The 23,136-nt window shown below is 40.1% G+C and overlaps 2 protein-coding genes across 6 annotated transcripts in view; one reads left to right on the plus strand and one right to left on the minus strand.

The window, feature by feature from the left end:
• The window catches only part of LOC143280515 (regulatory-associated protein of mTOR-like), a 57,041-nt gene extending 36,271 nt beyond the window's left edge, over positions 1-20,770 (minus strand). For all 4 annotated transcript variants that reach the window (XM_076585220.1, XM_076585204.1, XM_076585211.1 and 1 more), the window contains exons 1-15: positions 20,536-20,770; positions 15,257-15,359; positions 14,518-14,678; positions 13,543-13,623; positions 12,569-12,715; positions 9,336-9,502; positions 8,902-8,961; positions 8,212-8,312; positions 7,471-7,615; positions 6,326-6,500; positions 4,757-4,840; positions 3,829-3,939; positions 2,682-2,759; positions 1,623-1,688; positions 1,019-1,117 (exon numbers count right to left, since the gene is read on the minus strand). In XM_076585220.1, coding sequence (XP_076441335.1) covers positions 1,019-1,117; positions 1,623-1,688; positions 2,682-2,759; positions 3,829-3,939; positions 4,757-4,840; positions 6,326-6,500; positions 7,471-7,615; positions 8,212-8,312; positions 8,902-8,961; positions 9,336-9,502; positions 12,569-12,715; positions 13,543-13,623; positions 14,518-14,678; positions 15,257-15,359; positions 20,536-20,706 — 1,749 coding nt within the window. In that variant the 5' untranslated portion in view covers positions 20,707-20,770. The remainder of the gene's footprint in view (positions 1-1,018; positions 1,118-1,622; positions 1,689-2,681; positions 2,760-3,828; positions 3,940-4,756; positions 4,841-6,325; positions 6,501-7,470; positions 7,616-8,211; positions 8,313-8,901; positions 8,962-9,335; positions 9,503-12,568; positions 12,716-13,542; positions 13,624-14,517; positions 14,679-15,256; positions 15,360-20,535) is intronic.
• A 2,264-nt stretch (positions 20,771-23,034) lies between these two features.
• The window catches only part of LOC143291497 (actinorhodin polyketide dimerase-like), a 10,400-nt gene continuing 10,298 nt past the window's right edge, over positions 23,035-23,136 (plus strand). For both annotated transcript variants that reach the window (XM_076601381.1, XM_076601390.1), the window contains exon 1: positions 23,035-23,136. This exon is cut by the window's right edge. The gene's annotated coding sequence lies outside the window, so the exon portion shown is untranslated.

Genomic DNA, 23,136 nt, shown 5'->3' on the forward strand with positions numbered 1-23,136 from the left:
CCAGCATCTTTCCCACAGCTATGTCATCTTTTGAAAAAAAAAAATTCCAAGATAACATGGCACAGACAATTAACCGTACATTCATCAAAATGTCTTCTTTGATCTAAAACATGAAAGCTGTTAATGGTGAACATGCAACTTCTATCATGCTGTTGATGATGAAATATGATAGGAAACTTGAATTTGTAGTAGCTATTTTCATGGCAGGAACAGTATAACATTTCTTTCTTTGCTCTGTCACTTCCAGAATGAACAGTGACACTGGAATGGCAGGCAGGTTTGTTTGCTTTCAAAAGTAAAAAGGAATAAACTTTTTTTTTTCATGTTAATCGATGACTATACATACTCATCAATATTTTTTTTTTTAAATGAGAAAAAAAATTCATCACTAAAACAGAAGTGTTCAGCTATCAAATCAAGAGTGAGCGAACATTCTATGTATCCTTCACCGTTGCGTTTGTTGACTGTATGCATTATATATGAAAAAGCATGACATAAGCTGTTGTTGCTAAGTCTTTTTCTGTCATGACTTCATTTTTTATATTGTATTGTAGTGTATTATATATTACTCTTTGTCACAACAGATATCCTTTGTGAACATTCAGGTTGCTCTCCCCAGGGAAAGCTTGTCGCACCACCATTTTCTTTTCTTTTCTCTGCCTGAAAGTGTGTTTGTTTTCCTATCAAAGTGGAGTTTTCTGAAGAATTTTGCCAAGGGCAACCTTTTTGTTGCTGTTGAGTTCTTTCATATGTGCTAAGTGCATGCTACACATAACAGGACCTTGGTTCATCATCTCATCCAAATGAATAGCATCCAGACCACCTCTCAAGGTCCAGCAGAGGGGGAGAAAATATACTGGTGAGCATGGGATCTGAACCAGTGTGCTCAGATTCTCTCGCTCCCTTGGCAAACTTGTTGCCACAAGGCCACCGCTCTACAGAGTGTAAAGTGAACACTGTGTACTGTCCCGTTTCTTGAACAAAAATGTTTCAAGCAAGGGATAGCAAACACACTGACCTTGCCCAGACAGATGGCCAGCCACTGACGTAGTTCTGCACTGCTGTCATGAAGCTGTTCAAGGCAGGTGGATATCAGGCTGCTCTGCATGCAGTTCTCCTGCAGTAAACACACACACACACACAACACACAAACACACCACACACACCATAAACACACACAAACGTATGTATAACCATACACACACACACACACACACACACACATACACCATACACACCACACACACACAAAACATACACGTATTACTTTAATTCAACTGAAATATGAACCTTAACTTATATAATTACTGACAATAAAAATAATTCTACAAATCAGAATGCTGTTGTAGATGCTAATGTACATGTATGTGAGTGCATGCGTGCACATGACTGAAGCTTGGTCAGATGACACAGGAAATGCATGATGAGTGCCAAAAGGCAGCTCACAGTCTGCTCTGCCCAGGTAAACAGCCTGTTTTGCAAATGACTGTTTGTGACATGCTTTCAGCTTGGTCTCTGACCCAGGACAGGCACTATACTAGTACAAATAAGAATTTGTTCTGAACAACTGGCATAAAATGGTGGTGAATGTTGTCAAAGCGAAGTCAAACAGCAGCTCTTACCTGGCCGAGTCTGAAGGAGTTCATGGTCACTGCCAGAATGAAAGCAGCCATTGTGCGGTGTTCAGGCTGCAACACGTCACACAATACCCATCATTTCGTTTCCTTTTCACTCTAATACTGACCTCTAAACTTAACACACTGCGTTTCATGTTTCTTCAGCCATGACACTTCTGAGCTTTGAAACTGAACAATAATAATAATACCATTCTTTTTCATCCATTCTCTTTCACCAGAACAATGAGCCGTTCTTTTTCTTTTCTTTTCTAAAATCCCCATGAAAATAAGGAGGCACAATGCTGAAGAGACCACAACTGAAACAAGTGAACTCAACCATACTGAAAATATACAGTAAAAAAAATATTTCCAATATCTATCAATAAAATTGCCAAACACTGAAGAAAAATAGAATGAAAGGAATTATCACAGGCTAAATTCTGATCATACGTAGAGTCCCATTATTTCATTCAATAGAGTAACAGACTTGATGCTGAGCTCCAATGCTTTAATTCTGTCTGTCCAGTAACGTAAACAATATACAGGTTCTTGAATTACCCGGGTTACCGATATTCATTATTATCATGTCTGTTTACACACACAGACTGATATAATCATGATTAAAAAATGCAGACTCTACAGACTGACGCAACAGCTGAGTGGTCTAACTGTTAAAACTTTCAATCTGAGGGTCCAGGGTTTGAATCCAGGTCACAACACCTGGTGGGTCAAAGGTAGAGATTTATCCAATCTGCCCGGTGAACAGATGTGTAGCTCTGCTGGTGCCTGAACACCCTTCATGTGTACATGCATGCAGAAGATCAAATACACATGATAAAGATCCTGTGATCTACATCAGCATTTGGAGGGTTCTGGAAACGAGTGCAAACCCACCCACACCCCTAAATCAGAATATGGCTGCCTACTTGGCGTGGCTGGAACCCTCATATGCTTAAAGCCCACTGATACGTACGAGTGAACCTGGGAGTTGCAGCCATAGACGCAGGAAAAAAGGGGGTGGGGGTGGAGGAAAGAGTGGACGAAGAGAAGAACTGATGCACTCACCGACATCCCCTGCTGATCATTCAGAACATTGAGGAAGTATCGGTGTCCCATGTCCTTCACCAACTCTATCTGACAGGTCTGGAACCAATATCAACATTATTTTTTTTCTAATAATGAATAAATCAATAAAAAGATAATAATAATAATAATAATAATAATAATACAGACTGATACTCACACCTCCCAGACAGGGAGTTCATAGCATTTACATGCATGTACATGCATGCATTCAATTAAGACAAACACAAGAGTGTGCACCCACAAAGATACACACACAATGAGCATAAGTTCAAGAAGCACTGGAGTTAATGAGATGGTGGGCAGTACACACCAAAAGTCATGTCATATACAGGTTTAGTATGCAGCAAGGTGGTGTACACATTTCATACTATCATCTTCAATATTTCAGAGATATCACTAGCATGATTCTCCCTTTTTTTCTGAGCGCTTTCTCGGCATACAGCTGAGCAAAATGACTCTGTTAGTTGTGAAAGGGTCAAATGACATAACTCACACCATCCACTGCCATAGCCCACAGAAACAGGTTCTGTTAGCTATGAAAGGGTTAAATGAAATCACTCACACCATCCACTGCCATAGCCCACAGAAACAGGTTCTGTTAGCTATGAAAGGGTTAAATGAAATCACTCACACCATCCACTGCCATAGCCCACAGAAACAGGTTCTGTTAGCTATAAAAGGGTTAAATGAAATCACTCACACCATCCACCATTAGCCCATAGAAATAGGCTCTGTTAGCTGTCAGAGGGTTAAATGAAATCACTCACACCGTCCACTGCCATGATTTTAGTCCACAGAAACAGGCTCTGTTAGCTGTCATAGGGTTAAATGAAATCACTCACACCGTCCACTGCCATGATTTTAGTCCACAGAAACAGGTTCTGTTAGCTGTCATAGGGTTAAATGAAATCACTCACACCGTCCACTCTTAGCCCACAGAAACAGGCTCTGTTAGCTGTCATAGGGTTAAATGAAATCACTCACACCGTCCACTCTTAGCCCACAGAAACAGGCTCTGTTAGCTGTCATAGGGTTAAATGAAATCACTCACACCATCCACTGCCATGATTTTAGTCCACAGAAACAGGTTCTGTTAGCTGTGATAGGGTTAAATGAAATCACTCACACCATCCACTGCCATGATTTTAGCCCACAGGAAGACCAGCAGGGGTCGCAGCTCTTTGGCAGAACTCTGGAGAAGCTTCAGGACGTAGGGAAAGATCCCTACAGACAGTGCCTGGAAGACACACAAAGTCCCATCGTAATTATCTTTTGAAAAAAATATAATAAAATACAAATACAAACATGCACACACACACACCCATAAATGAAATCATTCTTTCCAAGACATCAAGACCGTCACAATCATACTTTGTTTTCTTTTCACGTAGTCAAATTCCATTCACAGAAAGCTCTCCACAAGCTTTTTTTTTTATTTTTATTTTTTTATAGTTTTCCGGTCTAGTTACATCAATCACAATAAATAAAATGTGAAAAAGAACACAAAAGGTGTATCTCACATGCAAATATATACTCACACAAATACACACTCATTGTGTCTCCTCCCCCACCAGCCCCCTCCCTGATGTGCATCTATCAACCTGCCTCCTGTCCATCTCCCTCCCCTTCCTCCCTAATGTGTAACAATGAAGATTTTCAACAATAAAAACCAAAAGTAAAACAGATATCTAAAACATTGTTCAAACACTCCACAACAGCCATTTCAAAATACAAAAGATACAAAGTAGCAAAGCAGAGATAAAAGTCAGTAAAATTCAATCGATTCAGACATCTTTAATGTGTCATAGAATACTGTTTAAAAAAAAAAATAAAAAAAAAAAGACAAGGAAAACAAATACAATAGCACTTGCAGACAGAAAAAAGAGGGTGGATTTCTTTTTACAGATTTGTTCCCAGTGACAACCTTTTTGTTGCTGTGAATTCTTTTACATGAGCTAAGTGCATGCTGCACATGGGACCTCGGTTTATCATCTCATCTGAACTGCAGTGGCAAACAAAGAAGGAGAGGTCCACAGCACACACCCCACACTCACCAGATTGACTGCCCATGGCCCCAGATCCAGGAACTTCCCCAGATGATCCAAAGCTCGCAAACGGTGCACCTGACTCAGAAGAACCTTGGAGAAGAAAGATCAGGGATATTATTTCAAGCTTCCAGCAACATGACCTTGACATGAACTGCTATGTATCTGAAGTGTGAGACCATTCCTTTAGAAAACTTCTTCCACTGACTCATGCATGTGTGTGTGTGTGTGTGTGTGTGTGTGTGTGTGTGTGTATGTGTGTGTGTGTTTGTGTTTGTGTGTATGTGTGTGTGTGTGTGTGTGTGTGTGTGTGTGTGTGTGTGTGTGTGTGTGTCTCTCTCTCTCTCGTATGTGTGTGTGTATGTGTGTGCCTGCGTACATGCGTGCATGGGTGGGTATGGGTGTAGGTGGGTGTGTGTGTGCATGTGCATACATGCACATGTGAAGGTGTGAGTACAAGTGCATATGCATTTGTGTGTGCAAATGTAGGAGAGTGAGCATGTGGGAGAGAGAGTGTGTGTGTGTGTGTGTGTGTGTGTGTGTTTGAGTGCATGTGCAGGTGTAAGAGCATCCATATATTTTACAAAGGCAAGCATGCGTGCAGATACACAAGTGACAGCATGAACGTAAAACAGTCATACAGCATCAATAACAGTAAGCCAATCATTAATTAGTAAAAATACACACTAAAATAAACTGAATAATACAGAAACTCATCAGAGCATTTGCCGCTTAAGTACTGAAAATGGTCATGATCACACACACTGCTCACTACAAACATACACAGTGACTGATATGCACAAAAAGCCACAAACTCGCACATAAATGTCACACACAAACACACCCACTACTTACACACACACACACACACACATAAATACCCATTCCCTTTTCTCCTCCCTTCCCCCCTCCCACTCCACACACACACCTCTATCCCCAAACACCCCCCTATCCCCTCATAAAAACACACACAAGCACACAAACATAAAAAAAACACCCTCCCCAACAAACACACCCACAAACACCACACCAACACACAAAACACCCCCTTCCCCGCACCACACACAAACTACCCACCACATCCACAAACACCACACCAAACCACCGCCTTTCCCCCACCACACACAAACAACCCAGCCCAGCACACCCACACACACCACACCAAAACACCCCCTTCCCCCACCACACCCACCACACACAAACAACCCACCACACCACACCAAAACACAAAACACTCCCTTCCCACATCACACACACACACAACCCACCACACCCACACACACCACACCAAAACACCCCCTTCCCCCACCACACACACACAACCCACCACACCCACACACACCACACCAAAACACCCCCTCCCCCCACCACACACAAACAACCCTGCCCAGCACACCCACACACACCACACCAAAACACCCCCTTCCCCCACCACACACAAACAACCCACCACACCCACACACACCACACGACACCAAAACAGCCCCTTCCCCTACCACACACACAGAACCCAGGACACCCACACACACCACACCAAAACACCCTGTTTCCCCACCACACACACACCCACAGCAGTACCTGCAGAACGATGGGCAGCTGGTGTGGAGGTGGTCTGTTCTCAAAGCCATACATGAGCCACACCTGGAAGGCAGTGAGCTGTTCGGCGAAGAAAGGGCAGTGCTTGAAGTTCTCCCCGTTCTCGTCCAAAGGCAACTGTTGCAGGCACAGGTCCAGCGCCATGTCCCATGCTTGCCTGCACACACACACACACACACACACACACACACACACACAGTGAGAGACCAAGCTTCAGAAGATAAATACAGCACATGATTCTTGTTTATTTCGATATGAGCAGGGTCATTGCACTGTTGTCAGTACACACACACACACACACATGATATGAGCAGGGGCCATTGCATTGTTGTCAGTGTGTCACACGCGCACACACGCACACACACACACACACACACCGTAAGAGAGAGAGAGCTTCAGCAGATTAACACAGCACATGATTCTTGTTTATTTTGATATGAGCAGGAGCCATTGCATTGTTATCAGTAAACACACACACAGAGTGAGAGAGAGAGAGAGAGAGAGAGAGAGAGAGAGAGCGAGAGAGAGAGCGAGCTTCAGAAGATGAACTTAGCACTTCAATCTTGTTTATGTCGATATGACCAGGGGCCACTGCATTATTGTCAGTACACACACACACACCACACACACACACACACAGCCAAGTCTGATTCAGTTTCTCAAGGATGTGTCACTACATTCAGATAAATCTATATACACTTTACCACATCCGCTAGGCAGATGCATGACCGGCCTATGGGCTTGTCTGGCCTTGAGTGCATGCATATATACATTTATGTGCCTATCACAGAGTGGATTTCTACTGCAGACTTTTGCCAGAGGACAATACTTGTGCTGCCACAGCTACTTTTTCAGTGCACCAAGTGCATGCTGCACACAGGACCTCACTTTATTGTCACATCCAAATGACAAGATCATCAGTTTGATTTCCAGTTCAAACTTGTGAGAAAGGGCGAGACCAGGATTCGAACCCAGATTCTCAAAGACATTGCACTGGTAGATAAACGTCTTAACTATTATGCCACCTCTGATGTGTAGACACACACACAGAGACTCACACACACACATGCACACATACACACACACACACACACACACACACAAGAACCATTCCAGTGACCACATACCACATGGGGTGCTGGTAAGTGGGAGGCAGCTTTGGTAAGGAGATGGGCTCACAGTTGTAGGACCGCATGATTCTCTCCGCCAGCAGGTAGTTGCGAAACAAGCTGGCCACCAGCAGATCCTGCCGAAACAGTTTCTGAAACAACTCTACACACACACACACACACATGTATGCAAACACACACACATACACACACACACACAGGCACAAACACATAAAACAAAACATTTGTTACTTTTCCTAAGTAATACAAATACACAGTAAACAAATCATGGATACTTTTTTTTCCAGAGAAATACACACACACAAAAGAAAACATGGGTCATTTCTTTCTCCATCTCCGTTTCTCACACACATACAAGCACACAAAACCAAAATCAACACTTTTTCTACACACAGAAGCATGCTTTCCCCTTACACACTCACAATCATCACATCGTGAAAAGAAGTAAAATTCAACACACACACCAGCCGTAGCTACTTTCGTTTTCTCCGCATAGGCGGATAGTAGTTTGCACAGGACAGGAATCAGACCCCTGCCGCAGTTTGCACTAGTAGGTCACGGTTAAGTATGTGTAATTAAAGTAAAATTCAACACACACACACATACACTTTTTGTACAAACACACACTTTTTGTACAAACACACTCCCACACACATGTATGATCACATACAAGTACATACAGATAAACACACACACACACACACACAAACCAAATGACCACCACATAGTTATTCTGACCTCTGGGCAAGGTGTTCCAAGCGATGGTGTCAGTGATGGCTGTGAAAATCCAGTTTAATTCCCCCAGCATTGTGCGCCGGTCATTTAACTGCCCAGGTATTCTGCAGGTAACACAAAGCCATGCAGACACCCAGACATCATCACACTCTTCTGCTTTTACCAATAATAGTCCATTTAAATTTTACATAGCTCTTTCAAACCTCAAAGCACACAAGAACACACATACACACACGGACGCACACATGCACACTCACAAGCATGCATATGCACCCACACAAACACAAACACTGGCAAACACGAACACATGTGGAAGAAATAGATATGGAACCATGTAACATGAATATGGAATGGAGTGCCTTCATTATGTAGAGACTGCTTGAAAAGGATTTTTTTTAGATTTGTATGAGGTGATTTTCAAAGCCCATTATCAGACATGTCATTTAAGTTATAACCCACTCTGAACTTGGAAAAGTTAGAGACAGTGGATATCAGAACATGAAAAACCCAATGCTGATCACGTTAAAAACCTTACCTACACCCTCAGAATTAAAAGATTTCTCAATTCTTTCTTGTCTTATTTGTCCACAAAATCCTAGTCCCTAAAGTAACATTGAAAAAAAAAAGAAAGCAAAAAAAAAAAGCAACAACAAAAAACCCATACACAATCAAAGCATTTTTCAAAAGACTTACTTGTCTACCATATCCAGGGTAAGACCTGTGATCAACTTGCCAGAACTCTGCAGAACGTACCTGGAAAGGAAAACCACATATGCATCAGTCACTGACAAAGAGACTGAGTGATAAGTATAAAACATCAAATCTTCTGACAAAAACAGAAGCAAATTAGAAAATAAAATAAAATAAAAGCACGAAAACACAGAATAGCATACAGCTGAAAATGGTTTCTCAACCACACACACAGACACACACACACACACATATATGCATGTACTTTCACGCACACACAAGCATGTATGCACACAAACAGCCACAGCTAAAGCCCCTGGAATATCATTTCAAACATTATTGTCTCCTTAACCCTTTCACTGCCAGGAGAAGGGGGTGGGAGGGAATCGGAGAGTACAAATATTTCAGTCCCCTGAACTTCCCCATCAGACACCCACCAGCGCAGTGCCATGCGGATGGGGGTGGTAAGGCAAGAGGTGAAGAGGTCGGCAGGGAGCTCCGGGTTCTGGGGTAGGAGCTCATTGTTGCCGCAGGCAGCCAGCAGTATGGTGTTCTTGGCGCTGGACGGGCCCTCCAGCGTCATTGTGCTGCCCGTCATGCTTTTCTGGAAACGGAACGTACACAGCAGGTTAATTAAGAAACAGGTGCAGTTACTGAGTTACAGAGACAGCTTCTTCTTCTTCTTCGTTCATGGGCTGCAACTCTCACATTCGCTCATATGTATACGAGTGGGCTTTTACCTGTGTGACCATTTTTACCCTGCCATATAGGCAGCCATACTCCGTTTTGGGGGGTTGACAGCTGCAATATTTTGGAGATTAGTGATGGTAACATGGTAACAAAAAAATATATAATAAATAAATAAATGAATAACTAATAATGTCTTATGTTTCAATTTGTTTCAAAGAAACATGCAATATAACATAAATTATGCAGACAGCTGCAATAATCAGGAGATCATGATTGCTAAGAAATACGAAAAAAAAAATATATGAGTGTTCTATGTTTCAGTTTGTTTCAAAGTAACATGTTACAGAGTTATGCAGACAGCTGTAATAATCTGATCACTGATTGTAAAAAAACAAAACAAAACAAAACAAATGAAAAAAAAAGGTAGTAGTTTATTACGTTTCAATTTGTTTGAATGAAACCTGTGTATAATTACAGAGTTATGCAAACAGCTGCAATAATCCAGAATATCAATGATTATAAACAGAATAAAATAAAAACATATTCAACAGTGTCTTATGTTTCAGTTTGTTTCAAGGTGGAGTCAACGCATGATAACTGATCCATATAAACTACTCCACCTCTATCCAAAAAAAAAAAAAAAAAAAAAAAATTTTTAATAATAAAAAAGGTGAGGGGGTGCTCGGTGAACCAGATGCCTGACTAATGCACAGAACGAATGCACTGATTGGTCTTGAGACACAACTCACTGCTGAGATTAGTGGATAACTTGTATGGGCAATGCATAAAATTCTACAATGTCTTGAATACGGCTGCAAAAAGAAAAAAAGAAAATAATAATCAAAGAGTTTTGCAGATGACTGCAATAAACAATAACTAATTTCAGTGTCTTGCGGATGGATGCACTGAAAATATAAGATGTATGTTTGGGTGTGTATACTTACGAGTGTGTGTGTGTGTGTGTGTGTGTGTGTGTGTGTGTCTGTGTGCAGATGTGTGTAAAAGCAAGTGTGTGTGTATGCTTGTTTGTCTGCATAAAAATCTTTTCCCATCAAAATAAGTATCAATTTCAATCCTAACTGCAGATACCTATGATTATTAACATTGATTATCCCCCTCAAACCCTTCTTTCCATTCTAACAAAAACTGTCCAAAGACACATAAACATATCATTCCAATCACTTGTTGGTATATTTGTTTTATGTTTGTGTTTTCTTAAATGATTAAAGAGAGAGAGAGAGAAAGAGAGAGATCATACTGAATCATACATACAAGAGTTCAGTCAATGAATTAAACATTATAGCAAAGTGACAAAAGAAACTGTGAGAGAAAGACAGGCTTAGACAGAAACAGAGAAAGACAAGGGGCGTGGGGTTGGGGTGGCTAAAAAGAGAAAGAAAGATAGGAAGACAGACGTATAGGCTGACAGAGACACAGAAGAACACAAACACATTCACTAAAGACAGATGGGCTGACATTAGTGACAAACACAGAATGCCTGCACCCATGACAGACTGACGGACAGAGAGACACAGAAGAACACACACATACACATTCTCAGAGACCAGAAATGAGAGAGAGTGCGGAGGGGTGTGTGTGTGTGTGTGTATGTGTGTGTGTGGGAGGGGAGGGGGGGCACAGCAGTATTGATAGGAAAGAAGGCAACAGGAGTGGGTACAACCCACACGGTAGAAGGTGTAACAAGGGAGAAGACTATCTGGGGAACCCATTCATGAGTAATCCCCCTTCCTCCTTTCAGCTCCTTTGTTACGTAACAGCCACACTGCTATCTCCCCACAGCACTTGCTACAATAGCCAAAGGTCACCGTGTACCCCCAGTTGGGAGAACTCAACCTACTATTCACCCGTGCCTGAAATGCCCTGTTCCCCCTCCCTCCTCCTGGTATGGAGCATGTGTGAAGGGGGGTGGAGGTGGTGAGGGGGTCGGGGAGGGAGACAAGACTGTGTGGGGGAGTGTGAGTGTGTGTGTGTGTGTGTGTGTGTTTAAAGGAGAGAAACTAAAGTGACAGTCTCTTTCCATTTCCCTTCTTTAGCAAACAAAGTATGTTATTATGTTCCTTTACATACATATGGGAACACCCGGGTACTGGGACAATTGGATTTGTTGATACACAGTGACTGAAGTCTGAACAGTCCACACTTTGGCCACTTATTGGGTCCACATAAGTTTACAAGTTCAGAACTCCATGACTTGTCCAAAACTTTTTCCATGTCATTTTCAGAAATTTTCACAATTACCAAACAGCTATTTTCCTCACAAAATGTGTTTCTCCTGTTATCCAAATGGCAAACTGGGAAGAGAAAACTTACAAACAATACTGTGCTCTGCATGTCCATAGTGGAGCAATCAGAAAGACAATAATAATCTGATAATAATAATGTGACATACACCTTGTCTTGGTTTAACACCCCAAATACACACACAATTGCTATCGTCCTCAAAGTATATTGGGATAAAACCTAACAATGTGCATATACTGAAGATAGCTATGGTAATGTTAACACTTTTTTCTTCTTCATTCTTCAATCAGTACAAGCATTTGTATTTTTTGAAGGCTTCATTTTCAGTTCCATGACTTTTCTGTGACATCAAACATATCTCCATGACTTTACAGTCCTGGATAATTTTGTTTTCAAATTCCATGACTTTTCTTCCTTTCCTTGACGTGTGTGGACCAAATAATCATCTTTAACTTAATTGACACATGACACTGCCGCAGGTGTGCCTTCACTTTCAACAAGCAAACCTGGCTGTGGCCTTACCCAGTTAACTAAACATCCCAACCCACTTTTTTACCGCCCTCTCTGTCTTGTCAATGTGTACATACCCAAACTGTTCCATGTGTAACCCCAAAAACCTTTCAAAAACATGAGTGTGTACTTTTACACACACACACACACACACACACACACTCCAACAAAAAAAGAAAGAAAGGACAGCGAGAAGAAAATCACTTACATCCTGTTCCTGTTCCACTTGCTTGGCAAAGGACTTGAAGGACTCTGCCACCACTCCAGCATTGGAGCAGTCAAACACGTAGATAGAGGGGTGACCCATCCACGTTTGCAGGTCATACAGCGACAGGGGAATGTACTGAGTGTAGCTCTGTGGATCAAATCATTAACATGCATCAGATCTTTTCCTGTTATTATCAGAATTAATAAATAATGAATTATTGATACTTATCTAGTGCCTATCTTGGTCAGAAACCAAACTGTAAGAATCAGATATATATATTATATATATGAGGTTTCATTATTATCATTACTGATACATACATAGCACGTATCTTCAGTCAGAAACCAAACTTTACAAACACAGAGTCCTTTGCACAACAGCTGTATACCTGGGCTGAGCTGACTTACAGCAACCTTTATGTTTTCAGACACGACTTACAGCAACATTCATGTTTTCAGACACAGCGAAACATTATGGGACATTTATGGAGACAATGAAGCAACATAGGGTGTAAAGAAACATCAACAGTTTTCCTTTTTTAGTTTTTCAATACAGCCTACATCCTTCCAGATTTCTCTGTTGTGTTTAACAACACACTGCTGATATTTTTTTAAATGAAATTACTAAAACAATTGCAACTGGTCTGTGTTAGCTGCAACCCACTGTTAGAATCGTATGCATGTGTGGTGGTATATGCATGTGCGTGCGCTATGTGCATATGTGTTCCCAAGTGTGTGTGCAGCATATACAACTGTACATCTTAACTGCATGCATGCGAGTTCTATACATATAATATATATGCAAACACATGTGTGTGCATGTGTGTGAGCCCATGTGTGTTTATGTGTAATTGTGGAGATATGAAACTTCTAGAAATATACTTTATTCATACTCATTCACACGAATATCTGACAAAACATAAAAAAAGAACAGACAATAATACTTAAATACCTAATACAAACAACTTCACCCACCTTATTGAAGACCCAAATTTCTCCATTGACAGTAGGTCTAGGCACTCCATGTCCACTGTAATGAAATAACACTCTCTCCTCCTGCGTGGGGCAGAAGAAAATACACACTGACATGTACAGCTTTGGAGCTTGATATACCACCGGAAAGAAAATCAGCATTTCTGGTGGAATACTAGATGATGAACGTCTGTGTACATACAGACTTGTTCCAGGGGTACAAAAACAAATGCATTGGTATCACAATGAAAGACACACACACACACACACATGCTGATGCAGAGGCCCATTAATGTGGCAAATATTTTGCATTCACAGAACCTGAACACACACACACACACAACACACATGCACACACCTGCAGGGGCACAGCGGATATCAGAAAAAAACAAACAATATAAACAACAGCACAGCTTGATTTATAATAATAATAATAATAATGAATATCTGGACGTCCTATCTTCCGGAGAGCCCAGAGTATTTACAAATACAATTACACATACATACATTGATGCAGATACATCTTCATAACATTAATTTGCATATACACACCACAAAATAAACAGGTCACACACACACACACACACACACACACACACCAGGCATTCATACTGATACAGCCCCATTTCTCACTCCACCCACCAACAATCGCAGACAGACACACGAACAGGAAAACTAATCATAACAACTGTGGAAAAGGTGAGTTTTGAGAGCTGATTTGAATGAGGACAAAGACTTACCATTATTAACCATAACATTTGCATCAAACAAAAAATGCCAAGAATCTGATAGTTACTTCTAATCTTTAAAACCGTATTTCACAATGCTGTGCAACACATGCCTGTGCATGCACACAAATGCACACATACTCACACATAGTCAAGGGAACAATGAAATCTGTTTAATAACACCATTAAAAAATCTGCACAGTTCGCCAACAAATCTGTAACGACCAGACACACAAAACCACAGCCTCACCTTTGCATTCCTGCGCAAGGAAGTGCACAGCTTCTTGACTTCATCCACCGTGGGGTCCAGCGATTGCTTGTAGCGAGCCCTTGGCTGCCAACGCTCATACTGCTTTTGTAGATTTCCTCCGATTGTTTCTAGGGCCTTCTGAGCACTCATCGACAATGGATCTTTGAAGGAAAAATAGGACAATAAGAACAGTCATTCAAAAAAACAAAAAAAAAAAAAACAAAAAAGAGTTTCAAAATATAAAATATTAAAGCACTTTGATCACTTATTGAGACTGGATCATAGTAAGAAAACAGGACAAGAAAATTAGTCACTGGAGTGGGTTGAAAAATGGAATGCTTAATTTCACGACTAATTAAGTTACACTGATCAAATTTTGTGGCAAATTCACCTGTCTTGTAAAAATGTATAAAATGAATCAGACAGAAAAAAAAAAAAAATTCAAAAACAGCCATGTTTTAATCTACCCTTTTCATAAACAAGCTTGCAAAGAAGCTGCACATTTACACATGATGGTAAGTAGACAACATTCAGAAAGTAACATAATCCACACTAAATAACTAATATCAAATGAGAATGTAGTACAAATATATGATACAAATCAGATTTTTTAAATCCCAGTTCTTCTTCAAATCTCCACTTGGTCTTACTTTCACTTCATTTAAGATGGTACAATTAGCACTGTGATGAAATTCATCAAATATCTAACACTGCGGGAACAAACAGTTTTTTTTTTTACCGATCCAGCACTGCATCTTTGCACAGGGAGAGATTTTCACCACGTCTGGAGGATCCACGCCCACATTCAGACACAGCACCAATGCAACGCTCACGGTCTTCATCTGACAGAAAATGACAAAAACAATCATGACACACTGTTAGCACCAGCACGATATCAACATTTCAGTGAATGTAACTGGACTTTGAATAATCTGTAGAAGTAGAATTTGTAGGGAGGAAGGTGTCAGAATGGCTAAGACACTTATCTGCCAATACAGAGTCCTTGAGGGTCTGGGTTCAAATGCTGGTCTCACCCTTTCTCCCAAGTTTGACTGGAAAATCAAACTAAATGTGTAGTCATTCGGATGAGACAATTAAATTTTAAAATATATATATATATATATATATAAACCATACTAAAATCATGGAGTAAACTCCCTTAAAGTATTGAGTACGTTTTTAGACAAAATTAAGTGCAGATATGTGCATGCACAAGAGGGTTAACTTATGTACACTCTATCAATTCTCTATGCACTAAGATATATCCTGGTGTCAGCCCAGGCTGAGAGATACAGGTACCTACAGTGTTGGTCAGGAAACTTGAGCAACACTACCAAAGATGCATACATGAACTGGATGACCCTCTGCTGTGTGATCTCAGTCTTCCCATTTGAGCTCATACTCCAGTCATAGCACACTCAGCTCTAGGCCATGGGCCATAACAAAAAACAAACAAACCAACAATCAAAGATTCAAACCCTTCTGTTGGGGCTCTAACCTGTGATGACCAAGTCATCAGTTGAACACTTCACCACAGCAGCTGATGGACATGATTGGTAACTTTTATACAGAAGAAAAACAGTTACAGTAAATTGCTGAAGTGAGAATGATTTTTTTTTTTTTTTAACTAAAAGTAAAACAAAAAACACAGCTAAAATACTTGTGACAGCCATACTCCAATAACCTTTAGGCAACAACAGTTTTGAAAAGGTCTGATCAATTATGATTACTGTGCCAAGTTGGATGCTGCCACAAGCTTTGTTCACACACACGCGCCCGCGCGCACGCACACACACACACACAATCTCTTTCTCTTGATAAATGTATGTAATAAATAGTAGTATGAGTTTTCTAGTTGAATGTGTAACTCAACAGCAGTTCACTTACTTTCATTCTCATAAAATAAATTTAAATGTCACAATTGTTATTCAACAGCAGCTTACTTACTTTTATTCTCATAAAACAAATAAACATCACAACTGTTATGCACATGTTACATCAGAATTACGTCCCTTCCACCATTTTGCCAGGCATAATTCAATCAATTCCCATTGGGTTTTAAATCTTATTCAATAGCCAATATATTTAAATCTGATCTGAACTTGATAGGATCTGTTTTCGATTACTGCAATACTGTAAAAAGCATCACCTCATACACCAGTGTAGAAAGCTATTGGCATAATTTATAACTCATAACTGGTTTGGTGGTAATGAGAAAATAATGATTTTCAAATATAACAAAATCATTTCTGAAACTTGTGAACATTTTTTAAATAATTATTTTCAGAAGACTTTCCTTCAGAAACAGTGTCACCATAATGGTGACACAGACAGCTAGACAGGTTTTATTCGTATGAATAACTTTCTGCCTGGTTGATGAGAAAATGCCAACTGACAGAAGTTTTCCATGGACACAAATACATACACACAGATGAAAGGAAAACAAATGAAACTGGGTTATTACATAGACACCCTGTATGCACATGTGTGAGACAAGAAATCATAAACAAACCTATTTGAGTTAATTATCAGAAAGGTTGTTTTTTTTAATCAGTTTAATCAATGGTATCATCTTTTGATTGCCATGGCTTATATAAGTTAATCAAACTACCTTACCATTCTTGTTTCTGTTTCATGTGGTCTCTCTGCCATATCACATCCCTGTACGACAAATTCAGCAGGGGTTATTTCAAAAACACTGATAGTGATACAGCCAAATAACAAAAAAATCTCAGACATGACACTCATCACAAGCCGGCTGGTCAGCATGAATGTTGTGTATGCTTCTGACCATCATATTCAGTTTAGGTACTGGAGACGCATCTGGCATTTTTGCTTTTGTTTTCATTCTTTTTGTTATATTTGAAAGTAAGTAATGTGTAGCATATGGATCTATCCACATGCTTTTTGACACCTCACTGAAACTGATCAAAGTTATTGGCTAATCTCCACCTTTTACCTGGTAACATACAAGACAAAAGAGAGGTTGAAAGGTTTTCTGTTGAAAGGAAAATGTCTTCCTTTTTTAGTTGGGAAAAATTCAGTGTTTTTGCAACTGAACATTCACCCTCACCCAAATATGCATTTGAACATTCACCCTCACCCAAATATGTTTATAAACCAGATCACTCTTCCATTATAATGCCATGAACCCAGATTAGTGGTGGTGGTTCACAGTAAACTGTTTAATTTTGTAAAATCTTATTAGATATATTCTAATGTGAATCCAGTGGCTGCCATCCAATAATGATCTATTCATACATCTGGAAATCAACATGCCATGATTCTGACAGACTCAATGAACAAAAAAATTTAAGTGGAATGGGGAGCCAAGAGTGGCATGAGGCAATGCACAACTTTCAGATTCAAAATCTTACATGGTCCTACTGCCCTGGACATGCAGGTGTAAAGGGAAATGAGCGAGCTGACAGGCTTGCTGGTAATGCAGCAACAAGAAGCGGTCTACATCAGGGAAAATCAGAAATACTAAGAAAAGTAAGTCAAGAGTACCTCAAAAACCCAGATACAAGGCCATAATACCACTGATTGCCTAACAAAAAGAAAGCTAGAGTGAGGGAGTGGCCACATGTCTAGCATGAAAGGTAGAGCATGATCCTTTGCAAATCAAACAAACATTTGAGTCTCTCTGAGCTTTCCCAAATACAGCAGACTGAGCAACATGCATGAGATCTCTTCCTACCATGCGGCAAATCGGTGGCAGGGTGTGCGTGTGTGTGTGAGTGAGTGCATGTGTGCGTGTTCGCATGTGTCATGGGAGCTCTGTACATGTGTGAGACCATGTGTGTGTGTGTGTGTGTGTGTGTGTGTGTGTGTGTGTTGTGTGTGTGTGTGTGTGTGCATTGTAGGAGCTGTGATATGTAGAACTTTGTGTGTGTATTGGGCATGGGAGTGTGTGTGTGTCTGTATTTTGGGTATTGTGGGAGTTATGGAATATAGGAAAGTGCGGGTTTATAATATATGTGTGTATGCGTGTGTGGGGGCACGTGTGTGTGTAATGTGGGGGGGCAGGGATAATGTGGGAGATAGGGAATGTGTGTGTGTGTGTGTGTGTGTGTGTGTGTGTGTCAGTGTGTGTGTACTTTTATGTATACGTAGTGTTGGGCCTGTCTACATTTGCTTTTATATCTGTAAGACTGCACATTTGTTGCATATCTGTTGTGTATATATTTTTCAGTATGCGTGTATATGCCTGTGTTTGTGTGTGCGTGTGTTTATATTTATATTCATTGGCTTACTTGTTTAATTATTTATCATTATTGTCTTTTTTTTGCATTACATTTTATGTTCTTACCTATTTGCTTACTTATTGATTAACCCGGTGTTCGGTTGTCTGTGTGTGTGTGTGTGTCTGTGTGTGTGTGTGCGTGTATGTCTGTGGTAAACTTTAACATTGCCATTTTCTCTTGAAATACATTGTCTACCAATACCAAAATTGGCTTAAAGTTAAACACAGTACGAAAAAAAATCTTCAGTCATACCAATAACAGGTTGTAAGACTCCTGAATTAAGTCGTATTTCTGAATCATTAATGGTTTATTTCACTGAGATGTGTTCTGAAATCCAAAACTTCTAAAAACCACTTTCCACTGAGTTCGGCTGACCAGAAGGTAGGTTGTGTTTGACATGACCTCGTGTTTCTTGTTCACAATCAAAAGGAAAGAAACACAAATTCTGGACAGAACACTTACAGTGATACTAACTACACCATCAACGTGTTTACTGCATATAAATATTCTAAAATGGACACTGAATTAACTGGACTCAACATAAAAGAAAAATTGCATCGACCATTTCTTTCAGCCCATTGTAGACTGGTTTGTGCAGATCTAGAAATCTACCATGTGTTGTAATGTGCTTGAAGGAGATGGCAACGTCTCCTTTACCGACGAAATAAAAGAATATTGAGATATAATAAAACATACAAAAAACATGATTTAAATGGTGTTATTATATCCACTACAATCACATCTATTTATCGCATGAAGAAGAAAATGTCAACATTGCTTTAAGTTTTTGATTTAATCATTTGACGTCAGATGTGCCACAGCCTTGGGGATTAGTCTGCTCGCATCGGAACTGAATATGTGTGGTTCGATCCCGCTAGTATGCCTTTTTTTTTCTTTCTCCCAAGCTAATCTTATATATATCATATTTAATACCGAGCACTTTTCAACATTTTTTTTTTTAAATGTCTTTTTTTTTCTCTCCTCATGATTCCTTTACTGCATAAAGCGTGAAGCACTAGTGAGTCTTGAAGGCTTTGCATCTTGTTTTTATTTAATTTTCATATTTATTTATTATTTATTTTAATTTACTTATGACTTTTCTTTCTCCTCAAGACCTGTCTAAGCGCATTGGGTTACGCTGCTGGTCAGCCATTTGCTTAGTAGATGTGGTGTCGCATTATATGGATTTGTCCAAACGTAGTGACGTCTCCTTGAGAAATTGAACTGAACTTTGACACCTCCTAGAGTAAATGAACTGAATGTGAAGCCAGGGGCAGCCAGTTGAACATCTCTAAAATATTAAAAATCTATGTTGTGCTTGATTTAAACTATTCACCAACTTACAGCAAAACAGTACTGCCAGAAGCATGTTAATAGTGTTTGGGACGCTTACACTTACTGATAGTAATGTACTGTAAACAAACTGACAATAAATCATAGCTTTGATTGTGTAAACACAAAGCTGGCAATCAAATAGATTCCACACATGCTTATGCACACAGAGGGAAAATGGGGAAGTGGAAATCTATAAACAAATCGACGATACATGGTCAAATCAAATATAGAGACTTCTCTCCACATTTGACACCTGTGGTGTCCAGCAAATTTTGAAAGCCTTTGCATTCAGCAACTGGATGGCCATGTCTGAATAAATTATGTATACTACATGAGTACTTGTGAAACAGTAAGTGGCGATCTTTTGCAGGGTGCAGCTGAAAACCACCTCACACATCTAAACAGAAACACATGAGTGAGGACACTTTTAACAAACCCTTTCTTTCATTCTCCATGTCTGTGTTTCCAGAGTCAGAGTTAAACCTTCGATCTTTTCCGTGTGTCGTCTTTCATTACAAACAACAGGTAATTGCTCATCCGTTAAATCATCGTCATCTTCTTCGAAGAACGTATTTCCGTTAGGTCCATTCATCGTTTCAATTTTCATATCGAACACAACCAAGAAAAACACAAGAAATGAATCTCATCAGCATGTGCGCATCCAGCGATGAAGGGACTTGGCCATGTTGATTAACACAAAACAACTATACGCAAAGCAGCCGTACTGATTTTGATCATTTCAAAGTTTCAACGCTACACACACACACACACACACACACACACACACACACACACACAAACAGCGAGAGAGCGACACTACTCGCACGCACGTAGTATCAACAGTACCAGGCGCTATGGTGTGAGTGAGTACGAAGTGGCTAACGAAGGATATAAATTATTTCATAATCTGAGCAACACTGATATTGGACTCCGAGGCATTTAAAAAAAAATATATATCTAGTGGTCTTAGGCCAACCCCAAGTGACATTGACCTCTGTCATTTTAGAGAATCCTTGTTTGTGGAATGTACACTGGACGACGATGAGAGATTGTTTCTAGGACTTGTGTAAAGAAGCCCCATCTGCAGTGAAGAAAATAGCAATAAGATGAAAAGTTTGTTTTTAAAAGCAGCAGAGAAAAAAAAAATCTCATTTACTGGTGTTAGGAGATTTCAACTTTCCAGAAATAGACTGGGTTAATGAAAAATGTAGGGTAGGGGAAAGCCATCCAGCATACTCTTCCTTCAGGACAACTAGAGATGCATACATGATACAGCACCAGAAAGAACCAACACGTCACAGGGTCAGACTCCTAGCTTGATTGACCTGGTTTTCACAAACAGAGATGACATGGTGTTAGATATCACGACTACGGCAGGGATAGGGAAAAGTGACCATGCCACTCTAGTCATCACCTTGCCATGTGCACGTACTGAAGAAAAGAAGTGTCAGCGTCTAAATTTTCACAAGGCAGACGTTGATAGCTTTAGACAGAGACTAGGTTCAGTTGACTGGAGCAGCAAGTTATCAGTGTTGACAGTTGACGAAATGTGGTCAGTCATCAAGGGTGAAACTGCAGGAGCTACTGACAAATTTGTACCAAAGATCAGGAGGCGGCAGGAATAGAAAACCATGGATGGACAGAGGTACCTTGGCTTCAGTCAGGAAAAAGCATAGGCTCTTCAGACGCTGGTTAGAAACAAGAGATGGTCAGAGTTATCTGGAATATGTTAGAGCCAGAAATCAAGTACGTAATGCCTGCCGTAAGGCGAAAAAGAGACTTGAGAAGAAGGTTGCATCACAAGCAAAGAAGAATCCTAAGGCATTCTAGTCATATGTTGGCAATAAAACAAAATCAAGAACTGGAATTGCCGATTTATTGAAAAATGATGGATCGAAGACCTCATCAGATAGTGAGAAAGCAGAAATACTAAATCTGTTTTTCCAGAGCATATTTACAGTCGAGGGAGGAGGTGAACTGCCTGAACACCCCCATAACACATATGAGGCAGAACTCACTGGGGTAACCATTTTTGTTCAGCAAGTCAAAAAACTTCACAAGAACCTGAAGACAGGAAAAGCTCCAGGCCCAGATGGCATTAGTCCCCTCCTTCTGTCAGAAGCTGCGGGACCCTAGCAGTTCCAATAACGACACTGTTTCAGAAATCAATGGAAGAAGGAAAGCTCCCAGAGGAGTCACAAATATTAACGTTTCCCGACCTGGAGCTTTCTCCAAGGTCGGGTAAATTTGTCAAGGTCTCTTTAGTATGACACACTTGCAAAGAATTTATTAAGTGTTTCTGCTTTTTCTAGATCGTTTTCTGCTGAGCTTCCATCTTCTTTTTTCAGTACCCCTGTGACAATTGATATGTTTCATTTATTGCGTGTTTTTATCTGACCATAATTGTAATTTCTCGTGTGAGATAATAAAGTTCATTTTACTTGAGTCTGCGCGCAAGCGTGTGGATGTGATTTTTCACATTTGCCGTGTATATATTCAGTAAATGCACTGCTCTTCTCCCCACCCTCCTTCCCAAATAATCTCGAAACAAGCTAACCATCTTAAAACATGAAACTGAGCTAAGTAGGTTTTACGCACAAAATATGAGCTTTAGGCTCCTACGTATAATTATGTGCAATGAATTTCTTTTGTTACCAGTAACCCCCTAAAACAGCCGAATTGATTCCAAAGCTGTTCTTCAAAAAAAAAAGAAGCCATCTATTCAGATTCGACAAATGATGTAAGCCAGAAATGTCTGTTCATCTTGCAAAGGCATCTACACAAACAATCATTCATCAGTCAAATGTTGACAATGAAACTTTGAAATAAATTTTGGAATGTAAAACTTAATGATCGAGATAGTCCCATCGAGATAAGCTTGTAAACAAAAACTTCCCCCTAGTATATGACCTTCACATTCAATGAAAACTTCCGGTCAGAGCAGGTCAAACTACAGACACAAACTCATGTTACTTTGTTTTTGCTTCACTAAGAAATATTAAAATAAGACAGAAGGAAATGGTGGGTCGAACACAAT

The sequence above is a fragment of the Babylonia areolata genome, chromosome 1 (assembly GCF_041734735.1).
Source record: "Babylonia areolata isolate BAREFJ2019XMU chromosome 1, ASM4173473v1, whole genome shotgun sequence".
Taxonomy (NCBI): Eukaryota; Metazoa; Mollusca; class Gastropoda; order Neogastropoda; family Buccinidae; genus Babylonia; species Babylonia areolata.